The 20416-nt window shown below is 37.3% G+C and overlaps 1 protein-coding gene across 1 annotated transcript in view; it reads right to left on the minus strand.

Annotated features, from left to right (window-relative positions):
- Positions 1 to 14740, minus strand: part of RAB31 (RAB31, member RAS oncogene family) — a 28154-nt gene extending 13414 nt beyond the window's left edge. The window contains exons 1-3 of the mRNA XM_034429458.3: positions 14329 to 14740; positions 6330 to 6409; positions 2970 to 3051 (exon numbers count right to left, since the gene is read on the minus strand). Coding sequence (XP_034285349.1) covers positions 2970 to 3051; positions 6330 to 6409; positions 14329 to 14367 — 201 coding nt within the window. The 5' untranslated portion in view covers positions 14368 to 14740. The remainder of the gene's footprint in view (positions 1 to 2969; positions 3052 to 6329; positions 6410 to 14328) is intronic.
- Positions 14741 to 20416: the final 5676 nt, after the last annotated feature.

The following is a 20416-nucleotide window of genomic DNA, read 5'->3' on the forward strand; positions in this document are numbered from 1 at the left end:
CTGACTCCAGATCCTCTCTATTTATCTGGGAAGGGTGAAAACAGCCTTTCCCACTCCCTCGGAGGCCCTCCAAAGGCCTGAAATGGCCCATTTCCCAACTCCCGGTGGGACTGGAAGTGATGTTTTTTTGCTGTCCCCAGCCTCCAGAGATTCCTAGAGAGGCTCCTAGAGACCCCTAAGGGGCTCCTAGAGACTCCTAAAGAGGCTCTGGAGGCTGGGGACAGCAAAAACGTCACTTCCTGTCCCACCGGGAGTTCGGAAATGGGCCATTTCAGGCCTTTGGAGAGCCTCCGAGGGAGTGAGAAAGGCTGTTTTCACCCTTCCCGGATAAATAGAGAGGATCTGGAGCCAGGAAAGAAAAACGGGCCTACCAGGCCATCGCGTGCCAGGAGCAGGGGGGTGGGGTGTTTACGCGTGCATGCGCAGGGCAGGGCACATAGAATTATCGGTGTGGGCACCCTCCCCCACCCCCCCTCTCCTGGCACACAATGGCAAAAATGTTAGCCATCACTGCCATAGAGCTTGCTAAATAATCAAGGATCCAAGAAAACATCAGAAAAAAACACCTGGCCATTCATATTCTCATTCTCTCTTTCTCTCTCACACACACACTCACAACACACAGAGATACATACTCTGTCAGGCATGGAAGATCAGGTCTACATGTGGAGGTCCAATTAAATTGATTTATTGCTACTCATGACTGTGCACAGAAATCTTCTCAACTAATAGTTAGCACCTGCTTGGAATTAGATAAGGGTCAATGGAATTCAAGGGAGGTTTGATTTAGTTCGGCTGTGTCTATGTAAAAATTCTAGGCTGATCCCTCTTTTAATACCACCTTCAGGTTCTGCCATTCCTACACACACACACACACACACACACACACGCACACACACAGAGCAAGCGAGAGAGAGAGAGAGAGAGAAAGCGAGAGAGAGAGGGAGAGCAGACTTTTCAGCTTATAAAAGAAGAGAGTTAATTTTCTGCAATGCAAGGAAAGCATTTGGGATTTAATCAATTGAAACAAAAAAAAATGTGAGAACTCATTAAAAACAATCTTTGTTTGACTTTCAGAAAATAGTATACTTCTTCACAATGATTATTCTACTAAGTTCTGACATTCTTTAATACAACTTAAAAAAAAATCTAAGACCTCTATAAAAATATTTTTTTTGCTTTCTTGGCATAGTATGCTATGTGGAAGAAGAAATAAAATATTTCCTTTTTCCCCCAAGATCAGGAAATCGCATATTTTCAGCAAAATATGATAATTAGATGGAGCAACAATAAGCTACTGGTAGAAATCAGTAATAACATATTGTGCTCAAGAAACTGTAATGGAAGGCTTAGCAAACAGGATGTCATTAAGTTAACTAAGAACTTTACTTGCCATTGTCAAATAAAATTATATTAGCAAGGGAAAAACGTATCTCAACCATGATACTAATTATGTACAGAGCAATGTACCAACTTGATCATACCATAACAATTTATACACACACATATAAACAAATTAGCATTGTTAAATTAGTTACATAATCCCTCTCTTAAACTAACTTTCAAAACTTTCAGACAACATGGTCAAGCCAACTAATAAGCTGAGCAGTTTTGTCCACAGGGCAAATGGGAAGGAATTAAAGGTTTGAATTAATAGCATGATGTTCTACAGTGGAATTATTGAGTTTGTCATCTGCACCTCTATAACTGTCTGGTTTGGTTCTGCAACCCAACAAGACAGACACAGACTTCAGAGGATAATTAGAACTGCAGAAAAAACAATTACTACCAACCTGCCTTCCACTGAGGACCTGTATAATGCACGAGTCAAAAAGAGGGCTGTGAAAATATTTGCAGACCCTTCGCATCCTGGACATAAACTGTTTCAACTCCTAGTCTCAAAACGATGCTATAGAGCACTGCACACCAGAACAACTAGACACAAGAACAGTTTTTTCCCGAATGCCATCACTGCTAAACAAATAATTCCCTCAACACTGTCAAACTATTTACTAAATCTAAAATTACTATTAATCTCATCGTTCCTATCACCCATCTCCTCCCACTTATGACTGTATGACTGTAACCTTGTTGCTGGTATCCTTAAGATTTATATTGACTGTTTCCTAATATGATTTGATTGCTTATTTGTTCCCTATAAATACCATTAAGTGTTGTACCTTATGATTCTTGACATATGTATCTTTTCTTTTATGTACACTGAGAGCGTATGCACCAAGACAAATTCCTTGTGTGTCCAATCACACTTGGCCAATAAAGAATTCTATTCTGTTCTGTTCTGTTCTGTTCTATGTAGCAAGAGATACAATGCAAGCTGCCCTTTCACACCATAATGAGATGGCTGGCTGATTGCAAGAGGCCAATCATTAGATCCTACTTCAGCCCACCAACAGACAGCAGAAGAGTCTGAACCAGTTTTTAAATAGATGAAAGTACATTGGATTTTAAAGATACCGGTAGAAGGAAATTCAAGTTTGTATGGCAGGTATAACTACTTCACCTCCTTTCCCTTGAGGCCAATTGTAGGAAATAAGAATATCATGTCAGTAATAGGGAGAGAGAAAGACATGGCAAGTAGCTCAGATTGGGCCATTAGATGAAGCCTAGAAGATCCTGAGAAAGTAGAAATTAGAAGATTCTAGTGGTTCTAGTGATTCTAGTGATAAAATTTTTATCTTTCCAGAAGCCTGGAACTAGAACCTGGCTGCATATTATTGTGATTCTGAAAGTGTCAATCTGTTGATAATTTAGTGTTCTGTTTGTTTAATCTCTACTATACAACTGTTTCTGTTGAAACAGAATTTAGATTACTGTGACATTTAAAACAATATAAACATACCATGCCTTCTTACCTTCAGTATCTATGTTACAGATGCTGGTTCTCTCTGCTTTATTAACAAATACAAAATATGGCATGCAACTTTCTTTAGATAAAGACTCATACTCACCCTCTCCTGACCTGCTGTGTCCCAGATTAGAAATTTATGAAGCTCATTCCCACAAGGGACTGTTTTAGTCATAAAAGAAGCTCTAAAATTTGCAAGAAGAGTTGCACATAAGCAGAGTTTACATTAAATTACTGTGCATGTATTTGCTAATTAAGAAAACAACATTTTCAGGAATCTAATCTTCACAAGGGAGAAAACAAATCATTTCTTCTTACTGTTTGAGAAATAGCAAACATTTTACAAATATTACAGGCAATCTAAAAGTTAAACATAATGATGCATAAGTTACTTTTTTCTAGAAAGAATTCACATTTGTAAAATTTGAGATTCTAGAAGGATTAACGAAGATGAATGACATAGTAGCCACTTAAACTACACTATCCTATCTTGTTAAAATGTGATGAGTTGCAAAATGAAATTGTTCTTTTAAGGCAATAGCGATAGCACTTCAACTTATATACCACTTCATAGTGCTTTTACAGCCCTCTCTAAGAAGTTTACAGAGTCAGCATATTGCTCCCAACAATCTGGGTCCTCATTTTACCGACCTCAGAAGGATGGCTTGAGCCAGTGATATTTGAACTGCCGAACAGCAGCTAGCAGTCAGCTGAAGTAGCCTGCAGTGCTGCACTCTAACCACTGCGCCACCTCAGCTCTTGCGGTCCTTGACCACAAGCAGATACATACCTATGAAATTTCAGCTGATCAGTCCTAAATATTATAATTTGATTTTAAAGAACATTCAGGTAGATGAGAGATTAAGTAAAACAGGAATCTTTATTCTAAGCTATATTTAATTCTAAATAAAAAAGAAAATAGTTTTTTTCCTGCATGCTAATGTTTGTTAATATTTCCTGCATAAATCATTACCATCATCTGGATAATTATTTCCCGCTTTCTCAATTAATTATACAAAATAATAAATGAGTTACTAAGGCCCAAATCAACAATTTACTATTCAGTAGCTGAATGTTGATTTTAAAACTGGAAGGAATTAGAAAAATATAATAATTTATGAATGTTTTATGGCTGAAAGAAAATAAAAATGTTATCTAAGAAACCTGAACATCTTTCATTCCCCCAGACATAACTGGAATGTGAGACCCTAATGGTATTTCAGAAGAAGCTTGGGGATTTTCAGAAGGATCAGTTTCAAGACCTTAATATCCATCTGGTATGGTATGACAAAGAAAAGTGATGTACCAGGAAAGGCAAGGTCAAGGAATAGACATGCAGAGATTCCAAGAATGCTATTTTGTTGTAGGGTGTATTAACAGAATCCTGAAAGCATATCCAAAACCTTCACTGTGCCTTTTAACAATAAAGTCAAGATGAGGCTGTTCTGAATCTGTTTCTCATGCTTTCTACTTTTCCAGAGCTGAACAACCCGTTTCTTTTTTATTCCTTCTTCTCAGTGCTGGAGCTAAATTCTTCTATAGCCCTCACCATAGGAAACTATTGCTGAACCTATAATTCTGGATAATTTTCATTCAACCTCCCTTTTTGGGGGGGGGGGGAATTGCTGAGAAAGTGGTCCGGCTGAAGCTTTAAATAATGATTATCTATTTCAGTCAGGGCACAGGCAGTATGATCATTGATATGATAAGAGCTAGGATGGGGGTGAATGACCATTCTAGTTCTCTTTAATTTTCAAGTACCATTGAACATGATATATTTCTGGACCAGCTACTTTCCCTTGGGTGCTTCCAATCAGTAATTGGGGCAGAGGTCAAACCCAACGCTTCTAGTTGTGGATACCTAAGATTCAATGTTCTTATCACTCCTGTTAAACATTGAAGTGGTAACTAAAGCATCATTAGGCAGACATCATTAGTAGGTTGATGATACTCAAATTAATATTTCAACTCCTGGTTGACCAGGTGATGCTGTTGAGTCTTGTCACAAAATCTGGAGGCTGCTAAGGTCTGGATGGGAAGGAACTGGCTTAACTCAACCCTGACAAATACAAGTAACTATAGCTTCATGATTTTTCCAGTACCAGATATTTCTATCTTTAGTTTTGAGTAAAGTTGTACTTTCCCTACAAAAGTGGTTTGTGATTTGGGAGTCCTTCTGAACTTACATATCCTGCTCAAAAGAATAGATAGTGCCTGTGGCTAGGTAGTTGTTTGTACATATTGTCCTAATGAGCTGAGTGCCCATTTCCTTTCGCTGGTAATTTCTTATCACAGTCATTAATGCCTTAGTCACTTGTGCATGGACTATTAAAATATGTCATGTATGGGAGTGCCCTTGAAGCCCACTTAGAAGCTACAGTTGGTCCAGAATTCAATGACATAAACCGTCATAGCCCTGCCTCAAAACACTGATGTAACATCTCTGCTATGTGAGCAGCACTGATTACCAATGAATTTCTGGATGCAATCCAAGGTGCTGATTATCTGTACAGTTCTTCATGGCACAGGGCCTCTCTTTCATTGTTTTTGCTCCTGCAATACTAAAAACAAGTTCTTTGAACTCAACATTTACTCTAAGCTCTGGTACATGCATTTGATGTAGTGTATATTTGTTCCTTTCCCATTATTTGTTTCAGGGACAGTGGTTGCTTTTGACAGTTGCCTAGATTCACTGTTGAGCCGGCCAGCCTTAGAAATGTGAAGTATAAATAAATAAATTTTAAATGAAAAGCACTTTTCAAAAACTATGGGTTTAAATCAGAGTAGTCAATGATTTATAGAAAAAAATCTACTATACATCCAAACCTTCTGGACAGCCATAAGAAGTCAGCTTCTGGCATAAAGAGCCAGTTCGATGTAGCGGTTAAGACACCAGGTTAGAAACTAGGAAACTATAAATTCTAATCCTGCTTTAGGCATGAAAGGCATCTGGGTAACTTTCAGCCCAACTCACATTACAGGGTTGTTGTTGTGGAGGAAATAGGATAAGGAAGGAATATTAGGTATAGTCACCACTTTGAGGTATTTATAAAAAATAAAGGCAGGATAAAAATATCTAAGAAATAAGTGTAATTGTAATAGGCAACATCAACCCTTCTGCCCACTTTTCAGAATTTTAAGACTGGGAATGGGAATAGAATATTCCTCTCATCTCTACCCTTAAAATATATATAATCTCCTACCCCAAAATAGGCCTAAATGGTTTGGGTAGTGGGAGTTGTGGAAGTTGTGGGAGCTCAACAAAAAATTGCAGAAAAAATCAAGTAGTTTGCAGTTGGCATTAATTGCAGAAGGTGGTAACATGTCCACTCAATATTCCATGTTAAAATAGGGATGGAACCCGTAATACAAATACAGCTATCTTGAATAATGAACTTTCCCTATTTTAAATTACGAAGGAATTCATCAGTGTTTATTTAACTTAACTGTACACGGTACTTACCCAATAGTAACGCTAATATTGTGGTCAAAATGATCCTGAACAAATCGACAAACTATACTTGATTTGCCAACTCCAGTATCCTAAAATTTAAGAAAGGAAGAATCAGCCCAATATTGTCCTGAACGCCCATCTGTTTTAAATGAAGAAACCCTTAGGTTTAGGGCAGGGGTCCCCAACCTCCAGTCTGTGGACCAGTACCGGGCCACAACATGCCAGAAACTGGGCCACACAAACAAGCAAACCCCTATCCATGAGAGGCAGACAGCACACGAAACCATGCCCACTCTGGTTCATGGAAAAATCTCTCTCCATTGAACCAGTCCCTGGTGCCCAAAAAGTTGGGGGCTACTGGTTTAGGGTATATTTACTTAAGAGGCTGTACTGTACTTCGTAAGAAAATGGCTGAAGGATATCAGAATATAGAAATGCTGCACCATTAGCTTCTCCAATAATAGAGGAACTCCCAAAACAGTAGTTGAAATTTTCATTAGGCCCGAAATAGGTGTGATGGGAAAAGTTAGAGAAGCACAACTTTCAATCTCAGAAAATAATACACCAGACTAGCATTTGACAGAGATCAGAGAAGGTATAAGAAACAAACTAACAAAAAAGAAACACTTCATCTGAAAGTCCTTGCCTGAATATAGGAAGCCAACAGATTCTGTTCTATCACAATATTCCCCTATTAGCATTATTGTTCTTCCCATTAATTCTGAATACCTACCTTCTCTGCAAACTAGCTTCAAACCTGTGTTAGAATACTGACTTTTGCAGAGATGATTACTGTATATTTCAAGGCTTAAGTAGTTGTATATTTAAATATATTTAAGAGAGCCAATTTGATGTAGTGTTTAAGGCACATTAGAAACTAAAAAAACATAAGTTCTAGTCTTGCCTTAGGCAGAAAAACCAATTGGTTACCTTGAGCCAGTCAATCTCTCTCAGCTCTAGGAAGAAAGTAATGGCAAACCACTTACAAAAATATTTCCAAGAAAACTGCAGGGGCTAGTCCAGGCTGTTGCCAGGAATCAAGATTGTTTCAAAAGTACACATGTACACACAGACAACTAATTTAACAGGTTCTAAACAATAATTCTGGCAAAATATTACTAAATTCACTATATTCTATTGCTATCTTATAAGCTGTTGAAATGATCTGTACATAATTTATTTTAAGATCTTTGGGATCCATACCAATGCATCCTGCATAGTCCATTCATGTATTTCGTTAATTGGAAGTACTGTAGATGTACTTGTCTGACTCTAGGCAAATCTTTAAAAAGTTTGGCAGATAGGCTGGATAAAATTCAAAAGGTCTGTGTGGAATAGGCAAAAGTCTATTTTATTCCTTCGCTAATAATCTATTCAATTCCTTAAAATTAAAGCCAATGATGTTACCTTGAACCATGGCTTTATGCTCATTTCTAAAGTAAAATACTCACTCTGTGGCATATGGATCAATCTATGTTTTTGCATGTTCCTTTCTTGTTGCTATTATTCACTTTTCAAACATAGGGTAGACAACATTTTATTTAGATGGGACAAAATGATGTAACAAAATCAAAATTCAAAAATGTTCATTAAAGTTTTGCAAGTTCACCTTTTCTCTTTCTGTAATCAACAATTTGTTTCATTAGATAAAATTAGTCTTGCTTCAGAATTTGGTAACAAGTAAAATGGCTAATACAATGGTGAAATCCAAATTTTTTTACTACCGGTTCTGTGAGCGTGGCTTGGTGGGAATGGCAGGGGAAGGATATTGCAAAATCTCCATTCCCACCCCACTCTCGGGCCAGCCAGAGGTGATATTTGCCAGTTCTCTGAACTGCTCAAAATTTCCACTACCGGTTCTCCAGAACCTGTCAGAACCTGCTGGATTTCACCCCTGGGCTAATATATTTATCCTAAAAGAAATTACTTATACATAGGTATCAAGGATATAAAATATTTATTTTATATTTATTGTTTATATTATATTATTTTATATTTATAAAATATTTATTTCCAGTTAAACATATTACGAATATTTTATGTGTAATTCAAACTGAAATGTAGTAAATACCACTTACATATTCTGTGCATAATTGTCAATATGGAACCTCTCTGCACCCAAGTAGTCACTTATCTTGCTACGAGAGAAAGCTTTAAACAAGAGAACTGCCTTTCTCCTACAGTGTCTGCCTGTTCTGCTTGTGTTGGGTCCCCTCAGTTAAACAATGCCATCAAGCAGAACCCAGGAAGAAAGCAGTCTTGATTCCTTCAGCTGCTCAAATATGTGACATGCGTGGACATATGTATGTAAAGTGCTAAGGAAACATGTTATGTATGTAAAATGGTAAAGAAGAACCAATAAATAAATGAGGAATTACATTTCTTCTTATTGCCATTCCAAAAAAGCATATGATTGGATATAGCAATTCTGCATTTTTTTCTATGCCTTTAACCACATTTCCAAGTTCCAAGTGCTCCTTACAGAAAATGTCTGAACACAGTTGTCAATAACTGCAACTTGCAAACTAACTATATTTTTGTTGCATTCAAGGACAATTCTAGAATAGCTATTGGAAATAAAACTTAAATGAGTGCTATTCATGATCTTTCTCTAAAAATGTAGAAAATCCTTACTGAAGGTTATCTTCGGGATAAAGGGAAGAGGACAAATGGTTTAAAATTACAGTTTTGCAGAGGTGGGGAACTATGGCCCCTTTATGACTTGTAAACTTCAACTCCCAGAATTCCAATTTTGGGAGTTGAAGTCCACAAGTCATAAAAGGGTCATAGTTCCCCACCTCTGCTTTATAGGATAGATTTTCAGGATATTTTAAATTGAAATATTTTCTTATTGCATCCTATGCATTAATTTCCTAATGATTTCAATTAGTATATTCATCTACAAAATCTACAGAATTTACAAAAGTATTTCGATTATATTATTTGATGCAAGGAAAAGTATATTTAAACTATTTTATGCAGTTTGAACAGTACATTCAAAGAAACAAAAGCTCTGTGTAGAGAAAAATATTTTTATTATAATATTTGAAACAATCTTGAGCAATAGGCAATAAAGCAGTAAAATATCATAAAACTGCCAAACTGAAAATTTTCTGCACAAAATGTTCTAGTCATCTCTGCCATTATCTGAGCAAAAACTCTTCAATAAATATTCTGCAAATCAGTCTATTTCCACTTGAACTTCTGATGTCTGATCAACTTATTAAATGGTTTGACGTTCAAGAGTTTTCCATGTTTTTCTTTGGAACCATGAACATCAAAAACAAGCCAGTAAACTTTTTTTTACTAAGGTACTCCTATTGTTGTTCAAACAATAAGCAACTGATGGATGGATTTCCATTGATGTCCTTCTGATTTCTTGGATGTATAGGAAGTCCTCGGTTAACCCTTCAAAGTTTTGTCAGACTTAAAAAAACTACTTATGACCTATTCTTGAAGTCATGAGTGCTGCATACCCCTGTGGATCATCTGATTGCATTTTGGGCACTAGGCAACTGGCTTACATTTATGATCAGTTGCATCCATTGGTTATGCTGGATTCATTTAACCACCATGGGATTTGTTTAGTGATTGTGTTGTGCTTTATGATCCTGTCAAAAATGGTCAACTTATGACCAAAAGAGGTGGGGGGAGAGTGAATGTTTTTACTATTTATATATTGTTTTTTTAAATTTTTTGTAAGCCACCCAGTCACTGAAAGTGAATGAGTGGCCATATAAATTCTCATAAATAAATAATCACAGTTGCAGTAAAAATAGTTTGGCCAGTAAAAACATTTATTTATATAGCATTAGCTATAAAATTATATACTTTATTGCTTTATTACTAGGAGCCCTCAACAACTCAGTTCTAACAGCTGTTCCTAAAAACTTGGTCTGGTTTAGAAAGATGTTAACACTTCTATTAAAAGTGACTACCTTCATGAAATGTAACATCAGTATACCATGATTAAAGTGTGCTTTCCTAGACTAAATTTTATTTAAATTTTAAAAAATGTGTACCCAGTAATTACTACTCCAAGCAAAAGTTTGTTTTCTGAAGAATTGTATAAGCTTAAGTATCCTGTCTTTTCTCAGTGTTAAAAAATACTTGTACATCTAACTTTACTATTACGGTGTAAAGTTTTTTCTAAGATATTAGCCTTTCAAAATACTAAAGTCATAATCCTATGCAGATTAATATGTAATATGTTCAGTAAAATTTAGGAAGATATTAATTTAATGAATTTCATTTCGTTTAAGAAAGATCAAAGCAGGCTATGTTCCTAAATAAAAGTACAGAACAAACTATCCTTGTTTTTTTTTTATGAAACACCATTTTTACAGGAAAAAAATTTGGATTTACATTCAGAAAATAATGTTCAGCACTCCATTCAGGGTGGATTTGATTTAAATCAAGTTGATTTAAATCATAATTTTTAAAGAGCAACTGTCATCTGTCCCGCAGCAACTCCTTCTCTGACCTGCTGTTGACTCACCGACAGTCCCAATATTGCAGAATATACAGCTTCATGCTACGTAACTAAGCTCTATTTCATGCTGAATAAACTAAATTATTAATATATCTTAAATAATAAACTATCTTTAGATAGATTTTTACTCCAAAAGCATTTTATTAAAATAAAATTGAGAAAAATAAAAAAAATCCGATTTAAATAAAAAAATCCAATTTTTTTAAAAAATCGATTTTTATCCACCCTGACTTCATTAGTATTTTTTTTTAAGATAATATTTTACACATACACACACCTTAGTATTTAAATAGAATTTATGGGGAATTATGGGGAACTCTTTTCCTCTAAATACTGTTAGGTATCTGGTTTAAATAACCAATACAAAAAAAGTTATGTGGAATGAAAATTCATCACAAGTTAATGAAGCTGGGTACAGATTTTCCATTAGTCTGGAGAAATGAGGCAGATCACCATCCCAAGCAAATGCATATTTGAATGTTTGTTGATTAAAGAGGGAAAAGTGCTGCTACTTTTCTCTACAACTATTGTCACACATTCTGTTGTATCAGTTGTGTAGAAATGCCATTATACCCAAAATCTAGTAAAAGGAGAAAAGCTATAAACAGTCAGATTAACATCAATACCTAGGAAGTTTCCAGATTATAAAGCATATTACCTATAAGCATCTTGAGGACAATAAAGTGATTACAAGAACTCAACACTGATTTATCTATTGTAGAACAATTTTTGAAGGCAAACCTTGTCTCATGTTCTTTGATCAAGCAACTTCCTTAACAGATTGTGGAAATTCTTTACTTATAATATACCTTGATTCCAGAAAAAAAATCTGACAAAGTATAGAAAGATACTGAGATAAGCAATTATTGAGTTCAATCCATTAAAAATTTAATGCTACATACTTGGCTTAAAAACTGAACTGAAAAAATACTCATCAATAGTTTCTTATCAGATTGGAAGAAGGCATTGATTGGAGTGCTAAAAAGTCAAATCCTAAACTCTCGTTTCTTTAACTTTTAAATAAATTACTTGAATGAAGAGGTGGGGGATGTGTTTATTAAATTTGCACTTGACACAAAGTATGTAAGATAGTAAATAATGTAATTAACAAATAAAATGAAAACATTGTTGATAGAAAATAGGCAGAACATAACAATGAAATTTAACAGAAACAAATGTTACAGGAATCAAAATGTTGGGTATAGATCAGGAAAATTACTTTGAAAGACATCTTAGAAATTGATTATAAATTAAGCATGAAGGACTAAAAACTAGCATCAAGGACTGAAAACTAGTTCCATGAAGAGAGATTGAAAGTCTTGGGCTTATATAGCCGTGAGATGTTAAGTCACAGATAGGTAACAAACCCAAGAAGCAAGACCCAAGCAGGTATAAAAAAATATAAACTTGGAAACAATAAAAGTCCCAAGTAGCAGGTCAATTAAAACACTTCCTTTTAAAGCCCCCATATCTTGTCTGCCTGTCTCATACCAAAGTGATTTCTTTATCTGCTTCTCACAGCCTGGCATACAGTAATACTTATTCATCTAAAGGAATTTTGCATAGACAGTAGCCAATATCTATTTTCTATCATTGCAGATAGTGCATTCTTGACATTAAATGCAGAGCAATAGTGACTCCAATTATTCAGAGAACTAGCAAGGTTCTTCTTCCCTGAATGTAGACAAATAAAGAGACAAGAAAGGCATGTTTTCATTTTGATTCCTACCCAGAAATGGGAATAGGACTCCCTAGTCAAAATTCCAATTCCAAGTATATGAATCTATGCCTACAAAAAATGAGTGGTAATCCTGATACGTACATGTAGCAGATGCCTCAATACAGTATATAAATATAAATGCCTCCACATCAATAGGCTAGTGAGTGCTTTAGCAGGCTACCCATCTCATCTAGTCCCCACTCTGTCTTCAACAGTAATTTTATAGTGATCTGCTGGGGTGCCTGTCATGAAAGGCTGGGCCACTTGACCTTGTTTGTTTTACAGATTCAATAGTGGAAGTATGAAATGTAATATATTTATTTGTATTTGAAAAAAACAAGACCATCAAAGAGAAAACAACTGGTATTTATTTTCCTGGATTATGTGGGAAGGGAGAAGAAATAGGAGAATCCACAAAGCAGAAGTTAACTTCAGTCTGAACAGAACATCTGGCTGTATGATAAGGGTACTCTAGAGAAGCATTTATACAGCAGTTGCTGCAACATTTTAAAACTGAATGCAATCTTAAGAAAATGGTTTAAGGAGTTGCAAACAGTATAACATTTTTGCAAACTTAAGGGCACCTTTTTTGCTGTAAATATGAAGTGCAGTTTATTCATAATAAATAGCTGTTTTTTCTTAATAATGGGAGCTAAATCTAGGCAGTGTAAACTAAACTATTAAATCACCATGACTGTACAAAATAGAGGAGGAAAAGAAAGGAAGAATTCCCTGATACTGGTCTATGTGAGTTTGCAAATTACCAGCTGGGAGGAATTCACCATAACACTGCAGAGATTTATTCTAAAAAGAGGATATGGTTAGCCACAGAATGAAACAGTTTTTGCTGAATTGCATCTCATGGTGAACTGCTTTTTGCACTGATGCAACTTCTGTCCACTTACAGCCAAAATCAGTTAAAGTGTGTAGCAATCTCTTCTGAACTCAAAATGTTATCTGCTAAATGCAAACCAGAAAAACACAGTATTTAGGACAAAACACAACATACTTAACTTGTAGAAGAGAGTGAAGGAAAGGAGAACGAGATTTCTATATTTTAATAGTTAAAAATAATACTTTTCAAGGGACATTTCCCAACAAGATAACATGCTAACCATTCGTACAAAAATTACATCTATCTGTGAATCTGATCATAATGCAGGTGTGTGAGTGTAGTTATCCTACTCTTAATAATTGGTTTAAAGAGTTAAAAGAAAAAATTATTCCATATGATCAGCTTGCCACATGAATTTCAGCTTCTGCAAGTTTTTATTTAATTTGCTATAAAGCAGCATTCAACATTGCCTGCCCACCGCATCGTTAAGGATTCAACGGGGTTCCATCATCTCTACCGGAATCAAAACATGTCTCCCAGGAGAATAGTTGTAAACGTTTTCCATCAGGTAAAAGGAGAACAGACAAAGTAGAATGTAACTGGAACAAATCTCGGACAAGGAGGAGGAGGAAAGTATGCCTGCTTAATCCTTATTTAGTCTAACTGCCTGAGCTGCCAAAATTCCCAGCAAGCAAATCGAAAAAGTAAAGTGAGCGTAAAGCCAGTCCGTATCCGAACTAGAATGTGCCAAAAGGAAGACAAAGAAAGCTGTTCTATAAATCGCAGGCTTGACAAGCTGCTTTGCAGCGCCCGTCCTTCCTCCGCTCGGCTTGCGCTCTGTCGGTCGTTTGTGCGGGACGGTGTTTGCTTAAAATCTTCACTTGCTACCCAGAATTCAGCGTCTCCTTCCCAGATCCCCCTCCCCCCACTCGTATTTCTCTTTCTTTCGGTTGCTACTCACTCCAAGCAGACAGACTTTCAGCTCTCGTATCGCCATCATCTGTTTGGAGCGAGGCGGCTTCGCACCCTTGAGAGGAGCGAATCCTCCGGTCTCTCTCGCTTGTTACCTAGTTCCAAAAACGGGCAAAAGCAGCAGCAGTTCCAGCTACTACTCAGCAGCCCCAGCCCTGTGTCGCTAGCGGTCACATGAGCACAACCCCGGCTTCGGCTCCTCCTCGCTTTCTTTTGCCGCTTTCCTCACCCAAATCCAAGGCTTACAAAATAGCTGCGCTTCAGCGTATTTCGGAAGACGCAGTTGCCATTCTTGGATCGGCGCGCTGGACTTGCGGCTGGCCCTTGAGCGTTTCCAGGTTGCGAAATGAACAGAAGCAACGCTGCGTTCCCGCCCATTTTCTCTCAGCGCGCGTCCCGCTGGCGGAGGGCTCAAATTTCCAAGTACAACAACAGCAGCAGACAACGCTTTGAAGGGGATGGGGAGGAAGAAAATGTCACGGATATGATAAGTGGACTGATTTCAAAGCTGCTGGATAAAATTAAAAGCAAAACAAGATACAGTACTTTTTTTTACACGGCGTCTTTGGATTGATATTGCTACTAGCCATTTACCTGGAAGCAGATTTCAAAGCTACAGTACACCCCTGTAAATAAAAACAAAAACACATTAAATCAGATTAAACCATCTAAGCAGCAATGTGTTTGACAGAATTTCCATTAAGGTTATAGCCAATAATGCAAGCATGTGCTAAGGAAAGCAAATTTAGAATTCTAAGGTTATCAAACAAAAGCTGGATTTCGTGACCTGTATAAATCAAGTCCATTTATTTTGCTCTAATACAATCTGAATGTTTTGCAAGCCTAATCCAGCAGGTTCAGAGAGATATCAAAGGGCGATATAATTAATTCTCTAGGATTACCAAATTATGGACTACTAAATCTCTTCTTGTACCTTCAAATAAATACCAACAGTATTTTCACACTTATTCACATTTTCACTCAGAACAGGCAGAGAAACTACAGCATCTGACCAAGCTTCCAAAATTACTCATTTTATTAGTTTTAAAATGCATCTTCTCCAAGAATTCAAGATGTCATGCATAGCACTCCCATCTCCAACATTTCCTATCATTCCAATAATCTTTTGGTACATTGATTTGAGAGACAGTAAATATCCCAAGAGAATGAGGTGGCTAGATGGAGTCACTGAAACAGTCGGCGTGAGTTTAAATGGACTCCAGAGGATGGTAGAGGACAGGAAGGCCTGGGGGAACATTGCCTATGGGGTTGCGATGGGTCAGACACTACTTCTCAACTAACAACAAAATATCCCAAAGTGACATTGTTAAACTGGGTAAATTAATTTAAACCTCTCCAGCAAAGTCCCAAAGGTGTTTTTCCAAAAGGCAACTGGACTTTCTTGGTTTTTTCTTTGAAAATGTTTCACTTCTCATCCAAGAAGTTTCTGGATGAGAAATGAAACATTTTTAAAGAAAAAACCAAGAAAGTCTAGTTGCCTTTTGGAAAAGCATCTTTGGGGCAACCATGACCTGAATTATTGAGAATCTCCATAGACATCTCTCCAGCAGAGGCTTTCTTCCAAGAATTGTCCAGTAAATGAGGTTTATGATTGTGATAGGCTACTAACATCCAGAGTGAACTGATAAACCATCTAGCAGGAAAATTCCTAGCAATTCCATAGAAGTACCTGTGTTTCTCTCAAACAATTCCTAGAAAAACAAAGAATTTGCTGTAAAACTTCTTGCCCATAATCTGGAATCCAGGCTTTTGAAAATTTTGTGAAATTCCTGAAACAGCAGGGTATCTATGAAAAAAATGTTTTTAAATTAGCAAAGCTGAATCTCTAGATATAAAATGAATTGCAAAAACAAACAAGGGAAAGTTCTGTGAAAAATATTGGCCCTCTTTTAGGTTTTCTGAATTTGTACATATTTTTGCTACTAAATCAGAACTTCAATATGAGTTCTACTGATATATAAAAAGAGTCAAGTTACAAATACTGTAGAATTGATGTTACATGCTTGAATAAAGTTTTGGATTTTTGGACATGTTAAAAGTTCATTAGAACAAAAATGGCTTGAGATAATGTTTTTGGACCCCTTGGAGAAGTAAAGGAAATGAAGGCACAGTTTTTCCCATTCCTTTGCTTTTATTTTTTTATAAGATAAAAATGGCAAAAAAGAGTTCAGTGCTTTTCAGTATTTTATCAACATTTTCCTTCAGTAGCTTGCTCATAAGTTTTAAAAATAAAAAAAAATTGAGGAATGGGTAGCCTAATTTCTAATATACCTAATCCTTTCAAAAGAATGTATTTATACTGGAAATAGATAGATGCTACATTTTAAAAAACCCTTTTCAATTGGGTTTTCTTCCAACTGCCAGGAATCATAATCAGAGGTCAAATTTATAAGGAAAGGCTATTTGACTTGTCTTGATCCAACAAAATACATTGCTGTACCAAACGGATTACGCCAAATAATTTTATACATCTGCCCTTCACAAGACACGTTTCTAAAGCCAAGTTTCCTCAAAATGTTGGATTTCAAGGTAGCTCATAATATGATAACATGGACTGCAGAATTTATTTTTTAAAAAAAGCTATCCAACAAGTGCCATCTAAAGTTTTGTAAATTCCAGGAGAAGACAAAAAAACCCCTTCCTGTAAAAATGGGTTCTTGACAATTGAGAGATCATAATTCACAATTTATTCTGGAGTTTTCATCTAATATTTTAACAGTTACTGAAATAATTGCATTTGTGCATTGCAGACTCACTCCTTTAACAATTAAGGCATCTATAAGATATAATTTGGATAATACAGTATATTGACTAAAGAAAATTGGTAAAAAAAAAACTATTATTTTGAGCAAGAGAAAAAAGTTTCAGTAAATCTACTAACTATATACTATGTTAAAGGAATTATAATGTTTCATATCACTATATCACACAGAATAAGGAACAAAGGTTAAGATAATCTTTGTGTACAAAAAGGATAAACATAGAATTAGTAATGAACAGTCTCTGAACCATTCTATTCCGGGAATTTTCATAACAGTCTGTATTTAAAGACCTGAGGTCAAGGAAACATTCCTAAGGGATTTCTCATTTTTTAGTATGTTTAAAACTTACGAAAAAAAACTAAGTCCTGTTATCCTAATTATAGGCCCTGCTGATTTTAATTTGGAAAACATCTTGAGTTTTAATTCTCTAAAAAATTAAAACATTTACTTTTAAGCTCAAAAAATAGCAACATTATTAAAACAAGTCAGAGCGTAATAAGAGTGATAGAGCAAACTACTGACTGCAAAATATCTGTGTTCAGTTCTTGATCTCCCTAGTATCCAGGAGTAAGGTTCTGAGAAATATACAACAGAAAAGATCAAAACTATACAGACTTTTTGTATGTGAATTGGAAAATGTAGGATTGAGGCATAGCAATAATTGTCCATTTAAGGCTGAGAAAGCACTGGGGATTTCCCCCCTCTCTGTAACACTTGATGCTTGCTTGTTAACTTGTGAGATTATAAGATTGTTTGACATTTCCTAGATAAACTAAGAATCAGGCCTTGTCATGTGATATTGATGGGACCCAGTTTTGGCAGTGATGGGATTTGTGATCCAAAATTGAACATAGAAAAAGGATTTGCTACTATCTTTTTCCAGTGGTACACTGGGCTAGAGGTAGAAAATATGTAGCTCCTTCTGGGATGTACAGTATTTTTGTGTTATTGGCTGGACTTACATTTATATTCTTGTTCTTTTTTTTTCTTCCGCTTATTTTTCTTCCTTTTTTATTTTTTATCTTTATTTTATTGTTGTTATATTGTGAGCAGTTTCGACTCAGATGGTAGCTAAATTGAATAAATTTAATTAAATATTAAATTAAAACTGAACTGACTGCATGCATATAGAATGATAAAATTATACTAAGAAGCATTTGGTAAATAAACTGTTTTGTGGTGACCAAAGAGAAATGCTGATACTACATGACTATGTCATGCCAGTATGTCTATGGGAAAAAGGAAAATATTAGAAGTCTGAAGTCAGAGAGCAAGATTGATGACTGGGAATGCTGGGAATTCTGGAACTATCTTTGGTTTAACAAGATCACATGTTGAATGCAGTGGGAGGATCTGAAAAACAAAGTTACTGTGGAAGATAACTACTATACTTTTCGGACTATAAGATGCACTCCCCCCCCAAAGTGGGTGAAAATTGTGGTGTGTCTTATACACCAAATGTTGCTGAAGCCCCGCCCACCCGGTGGCCCCACCCTTCAGCCATTTTCAGCCTCCACGCGTTGCATTTTCAGCTTTTGCACACCCTATTTTACACCTGTTCCAGGCTGCAGAGATCACTACAGCTCATCGCCGCCAATTGCCGCCTCTGCGTGTCACATTTTCGGCCTCCACACATCGTGTTTTCGGCCAGTTCCATGTGGCAGGGATCGACAGCGGCGATCCACGGCGCCTGGAACTGGCTGAAAATGCTATGCACGGAGGCCAAAAACGGGGTGTGTGGAGGCCAAAAACGTGATGAGTGGAGGCCAAAAATGCAATGTGCGGAGGCGGTGATTGGCAGCAATGTGCTGTGGCAATCCCCGTAGCCTGGAATGGGTATAAAATGGAGCATGCAAAGGCCAAAAACACAATGCGCTGAGGCCAAAACTGTGATGCGCGGAGGCGGCGATCAGCTCTGCCGATCCCTGCAGCCTGGAAGAGCTGATTGGTGGTATTCTGGGAGGCTGATCCCACTGGCAAACAGCTGTTCATGCTAAATCAGGCTGTGATAACGTGCTGAACCTAACCAGGGTGTTTGCTGTTTGCAGCAAGGATGCTAGCCAGATTAATACTGATGGATGCTGGTAGGGAGAGGCAGAATTTTTTTTCTTATTTTCCTCCTCCAAATGGGCATTGGTCTTACCTGTCATGCCCTTTCTTTCATGGGGGGGAACGGCAGTCAGACATGGGATAACTCTGTCTATTAGCCAATCAGGACCGAGTCTGCAAACTATTAGGCCCCGCCCCTCTTGCTGATCTTCAGTTTGTCGGCAAGGACCATAATGCAGACGGATGTGTCTCCATCTGGAAAAAGAAAGAGTTAGTGGAACCCACCCACCCTGACAATGTTCATATCGGCCCCCATTCAGGGAGGGGCTGACTGCCATTCCCCCCCCCATGAGAGAAAGAGAGTGACAGGTAAGACCAACGCCCATTCTCCTCCTTAGTGGAAATGGCAGTCAGACATGGGACATACCAAAGCTTGTTGTCCTGTTCGGGAGGGAAATACACTGGTGATGCCGATCCTATGAGGAGTGGATTCCCTGAAGCACTCATCTGCCGAAAGCAGCATCTGCCGACACGAAGGAATCCAAACGATAAGGCCGAATGAATGGTGTTGGGGTAGACCATGTTGCAGCTTTGCAGATCTCCTCCAATGAGGCCTGAGTTGCCCATGATGCTGACATGGCCGCACTCTGGGTGGAGTGAACTGTGATACGCTGCCGAACCAGTAAGGACTGGGACTCGTGGGCTGTAGAGGTCGAAGCTCTGATCCAGCAGCCCAAGGCCAGAGCCGTGACTTTGGAGCCCATGGAGCTAGGCTGGAAGTAAACGAATAAAGCTTCCTGTTCTGCGGAAGGAGGAGGTGCGTGAAATGTAAATTTTTAAAGCCCTTTGAACATCCAAGGTACGCCATATCCTCTCTAAGTGATGTACTGGAGATGGGCAAAAATTGGGCAAGACCAGTTCTTGGGTTCAATGAAAAATGGAATTAACTTTAGGAACGAAGGTGGGGTCTAGGTGGAGCATGACCTGTCCAAGTGAAAAACGCACAGATCTTGGTGAATCGAAAGGGCGGCCAGTTCTAAAATGCGGTGGGCAGAGGTGATTGCAACAAGAAATGCCACTTTGAAGGAAAGAAACCTGAGAGCCACGTCACGTAAAGGTTCAAAGGAAGCCTTGGTCAAGGCGGATAACACCTTGTTGAGGTCCCACGTGAGAAATCAGTGTATGACCGGAGGACGGAGATTGGAGGCCCCCTTGAGGAACTTATGTACAAACGGATCTCTGGCG

Source organism: Pantherophis guttatus, chromosome 3 (genome assembly GCF_059756535.1).
Source record: "Pantherophis guttatus breed Tessera chromosome 3, ASM5975653v1, whole genome shotgun sequence".
NCBI classification, from domain to species: domain Eukaryota; kingdom Metazoa; phylum Chordata; class Lepidosauria; order Squamata; family Colubridae; genus Pantherophis; species Pantherophis guttatus.